At 35.1% G+C, this 16795-nt stretch overlaps 1 protein-coding gene across 1 annotated transcript; it reads left to right on the plus strand.

The window, feature by feature from the left end:
• Positions 1-588: 588 nt before the first annotated feature.
• Positions 589-11619, plus strand: LOC126832425 (E3 ubiquitin-protein ligase NRDP1). The gene is made up of 8 exons (XM_050563186.2): positions 589-722; positions 3283-3377; positions 4229-4528; positions 4672-4803; positions 5125-5204; positions 7448-7689; positions 9853-10001; positions 10652-11619. The coding sequence occupies exons 2-7, from the start codon at positions 3288-3290 to the stop codon at positions 9954-9956; spliced, it is 948 nt and encodes a 315-aa protein (XP_050419143.1). The 5' UTR covers positions 589-722; positions 3283-3287; the 3' UTR covers positions 9957-10001; positions 10652-11619.
• The last annotated feature ends 5176 nt before the right edge of the window (positions 11620-16795 follow it).

A 16795-nucleotide genomic window follows, 5' to 3' on the forward strand; every position in this document is an offset into this window, starting at 1 on the left:
CAAATAATCCGGTCGAAAAAAAAATCAAGCAGATAATTCAGTCGAATAATCCAGTCGAATAATCCAGTCGCTCAATATGACGAGGAAAAACGTAAAGCTTGACTTTATTAAGCAGTGGTGGCAGTAACTAACATAACAACATGTAGCCTACTCCTCTATAAATCCCTCCACACGGTTGTTTTTATTCCGAAGCGACTAGATACTATGCTGTCATCAGTTTTATGCATCGGACACAGACTTAATTCAAGTTGTTTATATTAGTACGGCCATTGTTTTCAGTTGATGACGTCAGTCGTTGACCCTTAACCCTAGATGACGACCTTACTCGCAAAGAGAGGTCAACACGTTGTTTAGGGGATTGCTATTGGAAGGAAAATCTCAATAAAGTTGTGACTTCAACTGTCAGATTTGAACTTGGGGGAAAATAATCAAAATAGACAAAAAACGATGTTATCATATTTGAGTTAGTGCGTTTTTTATTTCAGTCAAACAAACTATTCCCAAATTTTAGCCCAACCATCGACCGAGTTTGTTGACTGGAAATTCTAGTGGTACTTAGGGGTAATTGAAAATTGTCGATAAGGGACGACCGAGCACTGATTCGGCGCATTACCTATCATTACGGCGGAAGTTTCTGAAAAGAACTGACAAATGCGAGAAATATTTGGTTTGAAAACCTGTTGTTCTCACATTAACGTACGTTTGGAGGATACATTTAATTTGTAAGTATGAGAGAAGCCTTGCGGTAGAAAATACACAATGAAATGCTTGCCAAATTGAACTGGAATTTGGGTTAACAAGAGACAACGACCCTTCTTAGGCCTCGTTTGTATTCCAAAAATAGAGCTGATAAAAGATCAGATAAAATAAATAGATAAACAAGAGGTTATCTTTTGATGTCATAATAAATAACTTTATTTTGTACCAATTTTAAGAAATGCGATATGATTTTCCAAATCAAGCGAATATGACATCCTCAAACTGGAATTTATGCTTTGTACAGTACCCACAACTCGGTAGACGGTACTGAAGTAGTACTTGTCTTATTCATTTATTGATTATGAATCTGAAAAATAGTCTATTTCCAATTCATCATTAGATCGATTTATGCAATAATTCCATAATTACCACCAGGACAACGGTCATTGTTTTATATAGCGAGCGATCGCTCACGAGCGCCTGCCACTTGTAGCACGTCATTTCGGACTCAACACAGACGACCTTTCGGACTCAGTTTGACGACAGTTCAGACTTACTTGAAGACTTTTCAGACTTACTTGACCACTTTTGAGACTCTATCTGGTGACATATTTCGGACTCTGATGAATAATTAAAAGATAACACTGATTTTACACTGCTTGTTCAATTTTGTTTTGTTTCATGAGCGAGTGTATATTTAGTAATACTGCTAATGTTTTTATAATTGTGAAAGCCTAAATATCTTTTAGTAACGTGAGTCGAAATAATCGAATCAACACACGGCCGGCGTCATTATAGCTGATTGACAACTCACATTTTTCCTTTGCGCATACTACAATAACATAGGGATTATCGGTTAATCAGCTTTAATTATCCCACTTTGATCGTTGCAATTCTAATATTTTCTAAAAAGAGTTTTCTTTGTACTCACTAATTTACCGAATAGTGCTACGTTTTATCGTTTGGTAGTGTCTTTTAATAACCACGTGTTTCATGTTAATATTTTCTTTCGTGTTTTTAATTGGCCTATTTCTAATAAATTCATCAGCTTCTTTTCATAAACGGAACAACATTTCGCAGTTCCCTGAGAGATCTATACCGTGTGTGATCCACCATCCCACATGCTGTACTTGATTGCAAGCAGTATATTTTACCTGCATGCTATTTTTTTATAAAATCACTTTTGGTTTATTATAGATTGATTTGACAGTTTTGTTCAGTTTAACCTTTGTTTTCAACTTATTCCCGAGTCCGAAACATCACCTGTCCGAGTCCGAAACGTCGCAGGACCGAAATGACATTTAGTCCTGCCGCTCACCTGAATGTCGACCAATTTCCTGACTACACAAATTGAAATATCAGTTACGTTTACAAATTTCATCAACAAATTTATTCACATTTAATAAATTTTTATACAGGAAGACTTTTTGACACAGGTCTAAATTATTAGTATTATATAGCTTTCAAATTAATAGTCAGTACAAACTCCATTCATTCTTTCCGTTTCGTTTCTCCATCTTACATGGTACTTTGACAGATCAGGTATTTTGAAAGATGGTATAGACCAGTTGCAATCAGGTTGATTTAAAAATACCCCCCCCCCCTCCCCCAATACTGTGGTGATAATATAAACAATTTTACTTACCACATCAGACTATTCTATTTCCTTTTGAGACTAGAGTGACGAGGCTAATAAGTGAGCTTACTGTTTGTCAACCAGTTGGTACATATGAGTATGAGTATCTCATGCTACGTGCTATGCTTGGAAGAGTACTTATAAGGTATACATGTACGAACAGTAATTTAAGGACGTTTACTTAAATCCACGATCTATTACTAATGGCAACGCGTTGATAAGTCGATCAACTAGCTTACTAAGTTGCCTTACTTTTTAGATATAGGGATTTAGTGAAGTGGACCCAAATTTTTTTTAATATATAAATGGGGACAGTACTGGGGGGTTAAAATTAAGTCATAAATACTTAATCTCATGCATGCACCAAAATAAATAGATGCTGTCTTTGCGATATAAGGGATAAAACACAAAAATATTGGACCTGGCTCTGCTCCTGGGGGTTGGAACAATATAAATAAGAACAACTCTATTATTAAAATGATTGATATGCTGATTTTGAACAAAATCGGTTAATAATTGCAACCTGTTGAGTCAAGTGGCTTGGTTTTGATTCCCCTGTCCAACCTCGTTGGTTTCCTCACACTGCTAAATACCCCTATGCACAAGCAAATTATTGAAATAAAACTGAACCATATGTTAGTCTCAAAATGACCATAATCAAATCATGTTACTTTACCAAAATTTTGTTATGTATTAGATCATAGGGTGAAATGGTTTAGTTAGATATCGTCATCGAACATACTGTAGACCTGTAATACAGAAGAAACAATTCTATGGATACAATTACGGTACTGTTGATTTAACGGTAATGCCAAGCATTTGAGATTACCAGCTTTGGCATACTGCATTACTGTAATCAGACATTTACACTGTAAATTCTTTGTTTTTCCCACAGAGAGAGTGTAAACACACATGTACATTATAATTTCCATTATCTTTTTTTTTAGGTGGTATGGGGTATGAGGTACACCGATTTCAAGGTGAAGTTGATGAAGAGCTAATATGTCCCATATGCTCTTGTGTTTTAGAAGATCCGCTTCAGGTATTAGTGGATTTTCAATATTATCAATTTTATTCAAATCTTGCCTCACTGCTGAATAAGATGCTGGCTCACTAACCTGGGGTGTTTGGAGTCAATGGCGTTGTTGTCCAAGAAAATTTATCTTGATTTTCTCCCTCATAACAAGAATCATTTACACAATGTATAGTATTCAGCACATGGATTACAAGTCAAAATTTCAATCATGCTCATCAACTACCATACTTAAGAAGTTTATTTATCAAAAATTGTTGTTTAGTACCTGTAGATCTTTCAAAGTTCTGATATTTCTGTTCTTGTCAATTCCAATTATCACTGATATTTCTGTACTTGACAAATCAAATTTTTGCAGATTTTGACTGTCATCATTAAATTAAATTATCACAGATATTTCTGTACTTGATTTTGACTGTCACCATTTTGTTTCCGCCTGTCCAACCTCGTGGATTTTCTATGTACTCCGGTTTCCTTCTGCTGCTAAAGACCCCTACACGCGCATGCGAATTATAGAAATAAAATTGAACCATGTGTTAGTCCCAGAATGACCTAGTTTGTGTCGATTGGATGTTAAACCCCATCTCTCTCTCTCTCTCTCTTTCTCTCTCTTTCTCTCTCTCTCTCATTTTGTTTTATTAGTCAACAAGCAGACTTGGTATACAAACCAATAGAAATGTTCAAACAGAATAGCTATATTTGATGCAGTGATGTAGCAGTGGGTAATAAACGGATAAAGCTCACTACCACTGCTTCAGACAAATAAAGTACTTACATGTACTTCCTAAATGCGGGGAAAAGATTTTCTGATTTTATAGTCCATACTTTAGTTTAATATGATATTTGGTTTTATCTTCCAGTCTCCTCAGTGTGAACACGCTTTTTGCGCAGCTTGTATTCACGAGTGGTTGACGCGACAACCAACATGTCCTGTAGATAGAAGTCCTATTATGCCCAACCAGTTAAAACCTGTTCCAAGAATTTTACGTAATCTGTTATCCCGTCTTATGATAGCGTGCGATAACGCTAATTATGGTTGTACATCAGTAGTTAAACTCGACATGTTACAGACACACATACAAGAGTGTGAACACAATCCGAAAAAACCTGTACAGTGTGAAAGTGGGTGTGGATTGATAATACCAAAAGATGAATTAAAAGTAAGTAAATGTTATTTACTCAATAAAGAAATTGTTAATCCCAACTGAATACAGATATTGAGAAAAGAAAATCATATTGAGCTATTTTAGTTTCATTGTTTGAACTAGAACAAGCAGAATAACTATTATTATATTCTTTGTAGGACCATAACTGTGTAAGAGAATTAAGAAGTGCCATGACACAGATGCAACATAAAATGCAAGATATGCACAGTGAAATGGCAGAACAGAAGTTACAATTAAACGAGCAGAAGAGAGAAATACAGCTTGTGAAAGTAATTATTTACATAAAATAACCTTCACGTGACATTTGCCTACAATATTCGAAGGCGGTCTCTCAAAATATTCAAATCGTATTTCCAAAAATATTTGACCAAACTAAGGTAGGTAAGCAACACAGTAGTTGGCAAGTAATAGATCTGTAACAGTGTAAACAAATAGTTGGTGTTCTGTCTTCATTCATGTTGGATGTCAAATCCTTGTATTTGCTATAAGAGTTTTTTTTAACACTTGTGCTATTAACATAGTGTCAGTATAAACTTTATACCTATTGTCTTTGAATTTCTACATTAATCATATTTTTTTTATATTATCAGGAATATTTAAGATCGATGAGAGTATCCAATCCTAGGATACGTGAAATACAGACGACAATGGAAAATGAAGATGTCGTTCGGTGAGTTTTCTTTTTGTATAAGGTAACGGCAGATTGAGTTCCTGATAATTCAGAGAATCGTGTTGCGGTAAGCTTTGAACTCCTTGACATATGCTATTGAGAAATTGTTAAAGAGGGAATTTATAGATACCTCATCTTCTTATGCTAAGAGCAAATGAGCGTATTTTTTCACTTGATCGCGCCGATTGGAATTGGCCAGCGATTTTTTACAGACAGACGAGTGGATTTTCCGGCGAATTAGCCGCCAGTGTAAAATATTCGACTGTAAATATTTTAACATGCTAGATACGGGCGTTCGATCGGGTGAATGGTTTCGCTGAGCTGAAGGTGCCATACACGGCCACACAGGCAATTTTTTGGGACGATTTTAAAAATTGGTGCTATTGCCGAAAAAATACGCTCATGAGTCCTAGGCTTTAGACTGGCCTGAAATCAAATTTAGATGAACATTTTATTAGGTGTCTTGCCGTATAAAGTAGCTTTGAACATCTCATCAGTTTGTTTGGTTTTAATTAGCAAACAATGTTGACTTGCTTTGTCATAAAAAACCTCATTTATAAAGCAGTCTAATAATAAAAGACCACCGACAATTAAACAGTTTTTTTTTTAGTCATCCGGTTTGTTGAGCAGGTAGAAGATCCATGATATTGAAATAAAGTCAACGGAAACAGTGATATATACTATTCAAAAAAAAGTAGGGGATATTTGATTTTGGGGGCATAATACTAAAATATGCAAATGACTACGAAAAAAGTCACTATAGAACCTAACAGAAGAAACATTTCCAGTTACATGTGACGCCCAAACGCACCAATAGCTACCGCATGGAATGCAGGTGATGCTTGGGATCATCATGGGGGTCCAACCCAAGATTTGCACGACTCTGACTTTGAATGTTACAGTCATTGTGGCATTGAATTCCAGGGTGGAAACATCAGTTTAATTGTTTTAGTGACCAGAAAACAAATTTTGATATGCGTCGACTTACCCAAAATGAAAGGTTACGTGCCCTTGGCATGCTACAGATCGGCACAACACAGGCGGTTGTGGCGCGGACGATGAATGTTTCTCAGTCTGTCATAAGCAGGCTATGGTCCAGATACTGTGATACACAATCTGTACAGGACAGACCACGCTCAGGTCGACCAAGGGCGACAACTCAAGCCCAGGATCGATTTATCCGTACCTTGGCCTTGAGAAATCGTGTCATCACAGCAAATCAGATCAGCGCTCGTCTTCAAACAGACACTGGTGTGAGAGTGAGTGGCCAGACGATTCGGAATCGACTGCACAAGGTCACCTTCGCGCCCGACGTCCTCGCGTGATCCCTTGTTTAGAGATCATCACATTCATGCAAGACGTCGTTGGTGTAGGGATCGTCAACACTGGGATAATCGACGCTGGAGCAATGTGATGTTTTCAGATGAGTCAAGGTTCACTGTTGATTTTTTGGACAGACGTAGGAGTGTGTGGCGTCGTCGAAACGAGCGCTTCCAAGACGTTAACGTCATCAGACATGATCGATTTGGGGGTGGTTCTGTTATGGTGTGGGGAGGCATCACTGTTGCTGGAAGAACGGCTTTACATGTTGTTGCAGGGCGTGTTACAGGCCAGTTCTACCGGGACAACATCTTGGCAGTCCATGTTGTGCCGTTCGCACGACGTCATGGCCGCCGTTTCATCTTCCAGGATGACAACGCAAGATGTCACAGGGCCAGGATCGTTACAGGTTACCTCCAACAACAGAACATCACCACATTACCTTGGCCAGCACTGAGTCCCGACCTCTCCCCCATCGAGCATGTCTGGGACATGCTTGGACAGAGGTTACGTCAACATCAACAACGTCCTGCCAATGTCCAAGAACTTGCTGCTGCGTTGCAACAGGAATGGGACAATCTGGACCAAAATGACCTTAGACGTCTCATTAGGAGTATGCCACGTCGGATCAATGCTTGTTTGGCAAACAGAGGAGGATTTACCCGTTACTGACTTGGTTGTGATGCTGTGGTAACTTTGCTGTTTGACCCCGGGTATCATTTTACCCTTATAATGGTCAGTCTGTGCCTTACTTAGTCTAACAATCATTTGGAATAAATCGATGAATGTGAACTTCATTTCATTTTGTCATTTGTTTCTTGGTCAGTTTCATTAGGTGACTTTAATAACACTTAAAAATCAAATATCCCCTACTTTTTTTTTATAGTATATTATACCCTATAATTATTTTCTTTTTATTTTAGGTGGGTGAGTAATTTACAGACGGCTAGAGTAACAAGATGGGGTGGTATGATATCAACACCAGATGCTGTCTTACAGGCTGTGATTAAACGAGCATTACTTGACAGTGGTTCACCAGCTCATATTGTAACAGAATTAATGGAAAATGCTCATGAAAGACGATGGCCAAGTGGATTGAGTACCCTTGAAACCAGACAATTAAACCGAAGACAGTATGAAAATTATGTTACAAAAAGAATACCAGGTACAATTATAACTGACTTTGTGGAAAAGTATAGTCAGACATTTTTATGCATCCACATCGAAGTGTGGTTGTATACTGTTGTGTCAGAATCCATACACAATTTTTATACGCCCACATTTTCATGTGGACGTATTATGCCGTCGCCCCTGTCCGTCCGTCCGTCCACAATTGTTTGTGGACTCTCTACAGGTCACAATTCTTATCCGATTTCGACGAAACTTGAAATATAGATGTGTCCCCAAAAGATCTCGGCTGCTTTCGATATTGGCATGTATCGGATCGAAACTTCATGGATTATGGCCCCTGTTTGTACGAAAAATCAGGTTTTAGCTTGTGGACCCTATAGAGGTCACAATTTTGATCCGATTTTGTTGAAACTTGAAATGTAAGTTTATAACCCAAAGATCTCAGTTCCTTTCGATATTCGCGCATATCGGACAGTAACTTCCTGAATTATGGCCCCTGATTGTACGAAAAATCACGTTTTTAGCTTGTGGACCCTATAGAAGTCATAATTTTTATCCGATTTAAAAAACGTTCTATTATGTCACCGTTACACCCTAAGGATGACTGAGTTTGAATTTCGTGAAAATCGGCCCAAAATTGACAGACAAAATGGCCGCTGTTCGTTCACAAATGGAGGGTCTAGAGCACAAGTGATCTAACAACCAACTAAAATGGTTGGTAGTTAGATCACTTGTGCTCTAGACCCTCCAAATAGCGTAAGAATATGGTATATCAAGGTTGTGGACCCTATAGGGGTCACAATTTTTATCCGATTTTGTTGAAACTTGAAATGTAAGTTTATAACCCAAAGATCTCGGTTCCTTTCGATATTCGTGCATATCGGACCGTAACTTCCTGAATTATGGCCCCTGATTGTACGAAAAATCACGTTTTTAGCTTGTGGACCTTATAGAAGTCATAATTCTTACCCGATTTAAAAAACGTATTATTATATCACCGTTACACCCTAGGTACGCGACTGAATTCAAATTTCGTGAAAATCGGCCCAAAATTGACAGACAAAATGGCCGCCGTTCGTTCTCAAATAGCGTAAGAAAATGGTATATCAAGGTTGTGGACCCTATAGAGGTCACAATTTTTATCCGATTTTGTTGAAACTTGAAATGTATGTTTATAACCCAAAGATCTCGCGCATATCGGACCGTAATTTCCTGAATTATGGCCCCCTGATTGTACGAAAAATCGCGTTTTTAGCTTGTGGACCCTATAGAGGTCATAATTTTTATCCGATTTAAAAAACCGTATTATTATATCACCGTTACACCCTAAGGACGACTGAGTTTTGAATTTCGTGAAAATCGGCCCAAAATTGCCAGACAAAATGGCCGCCGTTCGTTCTGGAATAGCATAAGAATATGTTATATCATGGTTGTGGACCCTATAGAGGTCACAATTTTTATCCGATTTTGTTGAAACTTGAAATATAAGTTTATAACCCAAAGATCTTGGTTCCTTTCGATATTCGCACATATCGGACCGTAACTTCCTGAATTATTTTTATCCGATTTAAAAAAACGTATTATTATATCACCGTTACACCCTGAGGACGACTGAGTTCGAATTTCGTGAAAATCGGCCCAAAATTGACAGACAAATTGGCTGCCGTTCATTCAGTTCCTTTCGATATTTGCGCATATCGAATTGTAATTTCCTGAATTATGGCCCTTGATTGTAGGAAAAATCACTTTCTTGTTAGCTTGTTCTCTATCCATCTCTCGAAAATGTGGGCGTATCCTGCCTGGCAGCCGCTGGTTATGTTCATTAGATGAGGCCTATTGATATTCAACAAATTCTGATAAGACTAAGGTTATTACCTGGATACAGGTCTACATTTAGATCTTGTATTCCACTTGCCAGTAGTAAATTTCAATGAATGAGAAAGCCCTCATTCAAAATCAAAATATAACAGTCACATGTTGGAACATATCCTCACTCATTTTAGTTGAGGCATTTGTATCACCCACTCAATGAATAGTTGGTAGACTCTGTTTTACTTCACATATACAGTATCTTAAAAAGCTATTCAAGTATTTTACATGATGCATTGTGTCATCTGAAATTGAAGATTTACAGGAATTATAGCAGATACAAATGTGACCTATTCAAATGTCTAATGTCTTCTGCTCTGTTTTGCAGGAAAGCAAGCAGTGGCCATCATGTATTGTGAAAACCAACATATGCCTGAAGATCTCATAATGGAACCTGGTCTGGTGATGATATTTGCTCATGGTGTGGAGTGAATCTCAAACAACATAAAATCAGTCCTTGTTGTTCTTGAGAAAATAGTAAGTACGATTTCACTATTGCATCGTTTCCCTAACCCATTGCTTTTAATCACATGGTCTGTCGTTGAGTCTACAAGTAGTAGAGTCACCTGTCTAACATTAGGGTTTTCTCTGCATCCTCTGGTTTCATTTCACTGCCAAATTCCCCTACACACAAGTAAATTATCAATCTGATTAAAATACAGATCTATATTTCGTTTTTTTATACACTTTCGATGGCCTCCACTACATGAAGATCTGACTGGTTTTAGTGGGTCAAACGAGCGGCTTTTGACCCTACGACGTCAGACATTGATTAATCAATCAGCGTTGACGTTTCTAGTGGTTTAGCCACAGTTCCGAGCATCAAAAAGCCAAGAGCTCGCCGTAACAGACCGTTTCATTGGTTAATCTCTCACTTCAACCAAAATGCCGGTAATATAACAACTCTTCCCGATCCTAGTGTAGTAAAGACAAGTAAAACAAAATTTTGAACTATAAAAAAACGAAATGAAATAGGATCTGTGTTATAATCAAATTGGTGAATTATTAAATCTAGATATTATTTCCATACTTCTGATAATTAAATCTGATCCTTGATTTCAAAGATTAATTTTAACTGTATTAAGGTTTCAATTTTTCTCATATTCCTGTTTCTGCTTTCTTTTCAGAAATTTTCCAATGTTAATTTACGTGAATTCATCTTTGATTGGACAGAATGGTACTTAATTAAAGTAATGAAACCAATGATAATTGATTATTGTTTTAATTACTGTTGTTTACTCAATTGTGTTGTTCAGTTGTTTTTTTAAACCTTGTTCTTTGTCAAAAGGGGTATGGAATTTAAACTGAAAAAAGAAATTAACAAACCTAAAAGGTTGTAAACCTAGAAAGATAAAAAAATTAGTTGTTGTAAACCTTGTATATAAGTCAGATTTGTTTATTTCTAACAGATTGTTCAAAATGGGACACATAACTTAAATAGTGGAATCATTTAAAAGGAGGTGAAATCTTAAAGGGTAAAGAAATATAGTAATAAACTCACTGTCAAAGCAGTTATATTTAAATTTAAATATTGCATTGAAATATACAATTGCTGACTTAAGAGTAAGATAATTTTCACCAACAAAAAAACCTTGCTGATTTGTCTGTTGAAAAGTAATCCGTAATACTTGAACGAAAAAACTTTGCTCAAATATATATTTCATTTTGGTTTTTAAGATAAAAAGCATTATGTGTGACAATCAAGGGCTTCAAATATATATTTTAATTCTTGTAACAAGTTGCTTATTTCTCATATCTTTGTTAAAATAATGGCTTTGTGATTCGAGCACATATTTGTAATAAATGGTATGGGATTTTATATAAAATTTGGTTTGAAGGATTGTTGTTTGATTGCATAATTAGACATTTTAATTAATTTTGAACATTCAATATTTTTAAACAAAAGTGTATTAGATGAAACATCTATAGTATACCTTTCTCAGGCACAATTAGTTCATATTGTGCAATCCTCTAAACTTACTATATTTCTAATGACCAGTAAAAATCAAATTACACAAAGAAATGCCCCAAAAGTATCTACTACTGATCATGGCATAGAAATCTTATGCATAACTCACCCAGTAGACTAAACCATTTTGACTTTTAGCTCAGATTTATAATTAGTCTACTGGTTGGATCTGAGCAATGTTGGATTAATTTCTTTAAAATTTAAAAAAAGAAAACAATCTTCAAAAAAATAGGAAGCAACATTTTCATAAATGATCTCTAAGAAGTAAAATTTGAATTGGTAACACCAGCTATCACTAGTACTTATTCATTTATCATTGTTCTACATATAATGGCATGTGTGTAAACATTTGCTGATTGACCAATAATATTTTTCTTGCTGTATGTTTAAAGATGTAATGTTTTTGGTAACAAATTTATTGTTGTTTTAATTGGGGACTATTAAAATGGGTCTGTCCGTCCGTTACACTTTTCGGGACACAATAACTCTCCTTTTAATTGAGATAGAATGTTCAGTCTTGGTCTAGGTGTTTATTAGGTCAATGCCTTGATGGAGTTTGAAGATGAGAATTTTCTGCTTAGGGTAAGCAGAGATAAGCAATTTGATTTGTTGATGCTTTGGGACACAAAAACTTTAGTTCTAATTGAGTGAAAGTGATGAAACTTTGTGTATAGTTTTATCACATCAATACCTTGGTCGAGACTTTGGAACTCAATAACTCTACTTCTAATTGAGCTAGAATGTTCACACTTGGTATAGGTGTGTATTAGTAGAATGCCTTGATGGAGTCCAAAGATGAACATTGTCTGCTTATGGTAAGCAGAGGGAAACAATTTGATTGGTTTATCCTTTGGGGCACAATAACTTTGGTTATAATTAAGTGTGACCAACGAAACTCTTCAGTATAGATTCATTATATAATTACCCTGACTAAGTCGATTATGAGAATTTTCTGCTTAGGCTAAGGTGCGATAAGTAATTTGATTGGTCAAGACTGTGGAACATAACAACTCTGCTTTTAATTGAGATAGAATGTTTAAACTTGATGTAGATGTTCATTAAGTGAACATCTTGACTGAGTTCAATGAATAACATTTCCCATTAAAGCTAAGCAGAGCTAAGCAATTTCATATTATATCTGATAGAGATTGATGAACTTAGTGTATAGTTGATCATCAGTTTGATTGCTCGATACTTTTGAAAAAGATAAATGTGCAATTAATTAATATGTGTCATCTATTTATTTTGGGATTTCGGCAGGGGACATCAGCCTCACTGTTGGCTTGTTATTGAAAGTTTGGATATTTATTTGCGATCATGATATAAACTTGATATAGGTTGTAACTATTTCTGGGATCTATAACAGTTTGTTGCAACCAAACCTTTCTTGATAGCTCTGTTACTTAATTGGCAATATACAGTATATTGCTTACACTCATTAGGTTGTACTGAATCTGATCTAGAAAGATTTATCATCAGTAAACATTGATGAATTTTTCAGGATATTGTAAATGTACTAATTGTATATAATGTATAGATGTTGAATTTACTGTGTCTGTAAAGGTTGTATATTGTACAGTTTAAACACATATAACCAAATAATGTGCTGTAAAGGCATTTACTTACTATAAAAAGGCATTTGTTTATCAAAAACCAATTTATAAACTATGTTTTAATAAAAATAATTCTATAAGAAACATTACTTGATCACAGTGACAATGTTTTTGTTTTTAAACAAATTGACTTCGGTTCATGTAATCTGCTGAGCTGAACAAATGATATTTTTGTTGAAAGATATAAGAAAATTCAAGAAGTTTTAACTCAAACTATGTTTGTATATGGGGAACAAAGAACAAACTCAAAGTAACCTGAATATTATCTAAAAAAAACATCTATTATTTTATAGCAATTATTATAAAAACCAAAATTTGTAATGGCATGCGTGAAATTTTGAAAGCAATGAAAACTGTTGTGGTTCTTTATGAAAATATTGTAATACATTAAATATTGTATAGTTTGTAGGTTTTGTGTGTAGTTTGCTATTTCAATCCTACACCAGTGTGGGAAATATTTATGGTCACATTATAAAACTATTGTCTAGAAACTTTATCACTAGAAATCACTGCTTAAAATATATTATTGAGTACCCAAGAAACCATATTTCTTATCAAGGAATATTAATTGATGAGCTTAGAAGAGTTGTATCTAATTATAAGTATCAGGCCTGAAACATCTCCATGTGAAAGTTGACATAATTTTATATTACAGTAATATTATTTCTGGGAATACAAATGAGAGAAAAATTGGTGGTCTCAATATAGCAAACTAATTTGTTTCCTGTATTTACTAGAAACTCAATTTGTTAATTGCATGCAGTTTCCAATAGTTTTAGTTTGATATCATTTGCCCGTTTCTTACATGCATATTATTATTCATGCTTTATGATGTAACCATTGTTATATCAAGTTTATATCAGTCATTCATTATCAATATAGTGCTAATACTAAGTGCAGGAGGACTGCACTAAACACAAAACCAAACCTAATAAGACAAACCTGCGGACAAGACAATTTGAACAGACATTGCAAGAAATAAATAACAAATATCAGTAAAGTGAATAAGTGTGTGTGGCAATACAGATGACATCTTCATATAATCTAGTGAACATAAATATTAATAAATATCAGTCACTCTTATTATCTTGATATAATCTACATTTTATGAGTAAGTAGGTAGAAGTCGAGGGGCCAATTATGACCTTTAATTTTTAAAAAACATAACATGGATTTGAAATCCAAATTATTATTTAAGAACTTTCAAAACTTATTATTGCATGGTTTGTTGGTCCATTTTGTCCCAGAGGGTCGTCTGCTGGGATGATATTAATATTTTGTAGATTTAACAACACCAAAAATGCTTTTATATGGGTCTACTGGGAGAAATTTTAACTCTTCCTTTGTTATATAAGTACTAGTCATTATTTGATGCAAGCTAAGTTAATTAGTATCAACACCTTTTTATGATTTACTTTATTCAAAAATAAATTGACTGTAACCGAGAAAAGCTCTAATAGTCTGTATCAAGGATTATATTGTTTACTGTATGTTATAAAAAGATATATATTATATATATTTTTTTTAATTGTTCCAGAATACTTATATCAATACTGAGTGTGTATATTTGGTGGTATTTTGATGTGTAAATGTTCATTGTTTATATGTTATATATTTTGTATGATAAATTAAATTATTAGAATGCTATATGCCTTTCATCTTTCTGTTGGTGTCTTCTCCAATAATAATCATTCATTGATATAAAAAAAATATTTATAACATTCAATGTGTTTGGTTTTTTTTATACTCTTACATCCGTCATCCCAACCTCATGGGTTTTCTCCGGGTCCTCCGGTTTCCTCCCACTGCTAAAGACTCCTACGCGCAAGCGAATTATTGAAATAAAATTAAACCATATGTTAGTCCCGAAATGACCTAGTTTGTGTCGAGTGGACGTTAAACCCCATTTCTCTCTCTCTCACATCCGTCGTCCATAATTTCTTGTTAACATTCTACAGACTACATTTATCATCTGATTGTTTTGAAATTGATATATGTTGTTTACATCAGTGAGATGAGGAAGCCTATTTATATGAAATTTATATGCATCATTTATATTGGTGAATCGAAGAAGCTTATTGAATTACAGCAGTTTCCGTTAATTACATCTAGAGTTATGGCCCTTGTTTCACTTTGTTGAACCTTGTGAACACTCGAAAGGCAAAAGTTATCTGATCTGTATGAAATTTATATGCATCATTTAATTTCGTGAACGAAGGCAATTTTCGTTAATTATGCCTAAAGTTATGGCCCCTGTTTCACTTTGTGATCGCTCTAACAACAAAAGTTATCATCCTATCTGTATGAAATTTGTATGCATCACTTAGATTAGTGAAACGAAGAAGCCTATTAAATTTCAGCAATTTCCATACATGGCCCTTGTTTCAGTTTGTTGAACTGTGTAAATACTCTAACCATTTCAGCAATTTCCAATAATTACGTCTAGAGTTATTTAACTTTGTGGAACCTTGTGACCATTCGCATGACGAAAGTTATCATCTGATATGTACGAAATTTATATGCGTCATTTAAATTAGTCAAAATATGCGTTTTTATACACCCATGGAAATGTGGTCGTATATTGTCGTCGCTCCGTCCGTTAGTAACTCGACATACTACTTTTATCATCTGATTGTTTTGAAATTGATACATGTTGTTTACATTATTGAGATGAAGAATCCTATTTAAGCCTATTTCCATTAATTTCTTCTTAAGTTATGGCCTTTGTTTCACTTTATTGCACGTTTAAATGCTCTACTAGCAAACTAGCAAAGCAAGTGAATTTAGGATGTGATAGTGATTTGATTCATGTGAAACTTGTGTCGGCTGTCTTTCTACAATTAGACACAAAGCTACTCGACTGATATTTTAATTCCCATTTTGACGATTAGTCGAAAAACTAGTATATACTCTTCAAAAAAGTAGGGGATATTCAGAAACAATACAAAACTGTGGTAATGCACTGCTGTTTTATTAGAGGTAACCAGTGTATGTTAATAACAGGCCAATTGCCTACACATGAACATAAACAGTTCATATGGGCGGCTTATCTGACGGCCCCATTTCACTCGCAAAGAGATACACTGTCAAAAGTGAAAATGAACATTTTTGATTTTTGTCTTAATGAGTAATTGTTCCACCAATCCTCAGACCTTCAGCAATTCGTCGTGGCATGCTCCTAATCAACCGTCCAATCATGATTTGGGGCAATCTGACACACAATTCTGGCAGTGTTGTCGGTTGACGTTGACGTCGAAGAACACGCCTCGCGATCAAATTAAAAGTAACACACTAAAGCAAAGATACGCTAAACAGTAAATCTTATGCAAGAATCAATAGGAAAGCAAACATGAATAGGATAAACCAGCAAGTGGCAGTTTTTATCAACCCTTCCTTGAAATTTCAAATTTGACAATGAACCCCTCAGACGTGTATGGCGCTATTGTGTGTCGCACATGCAGCTCAGTGGTTCTGTTGGGGCGATAAGTTCTTCATCTGTGAACATACTCTCAAAGCATGTCAAGTGTCCATGACTATTTATCATATCATAACCTGCATAGGTATTTGCATTTCAATATCCCCTACTTTTTTTTAAAAGAGTATATAATACTTTGGTAAATGAATGACTAATTTTCGTAGATTCCCTCATAAATGCACATGTGTTTTTTATTTCTGTAGATTTATTTTCA

The sequence above is a fragment of the Patella vulgata genome, chromosome 9 (genome assembly GCF_932274485.2).
Source record: "Patella vulgata chromosome 9, xgPatVulg1.2, whole genome shotgun sequence".
NCBI lineage: Eukaryota > Metazoa > Mollusca > Gastropoda > Patellidae > Patella > Patella vulgata.

Excerpts from the sequence above, each read along its gene's own strand:
- LOC126832425 (XM_050563186.2), top strand. The coding sequence starts at position 3,288 with ATGGGGTATGAGGTACACCGATTTCAAGGTGAAGTTGATGAAGAGCTA. Across the intron at positions 4,529-4,671 it reads TACCAAAAGATGAATTAAAA|GACCATAACTGTGTAAGAGA; the intron begins GTAAGTAAATGT and ends TATTCTTTGTAG. Across the intron at positions 7,690-9,852 it reads TGTTACAAAAAGAATACCAG|GAAAGCAAGCAGTGGCCATC; the intron begins GTACAATTATAA and ends TCTGTTTTGCAG.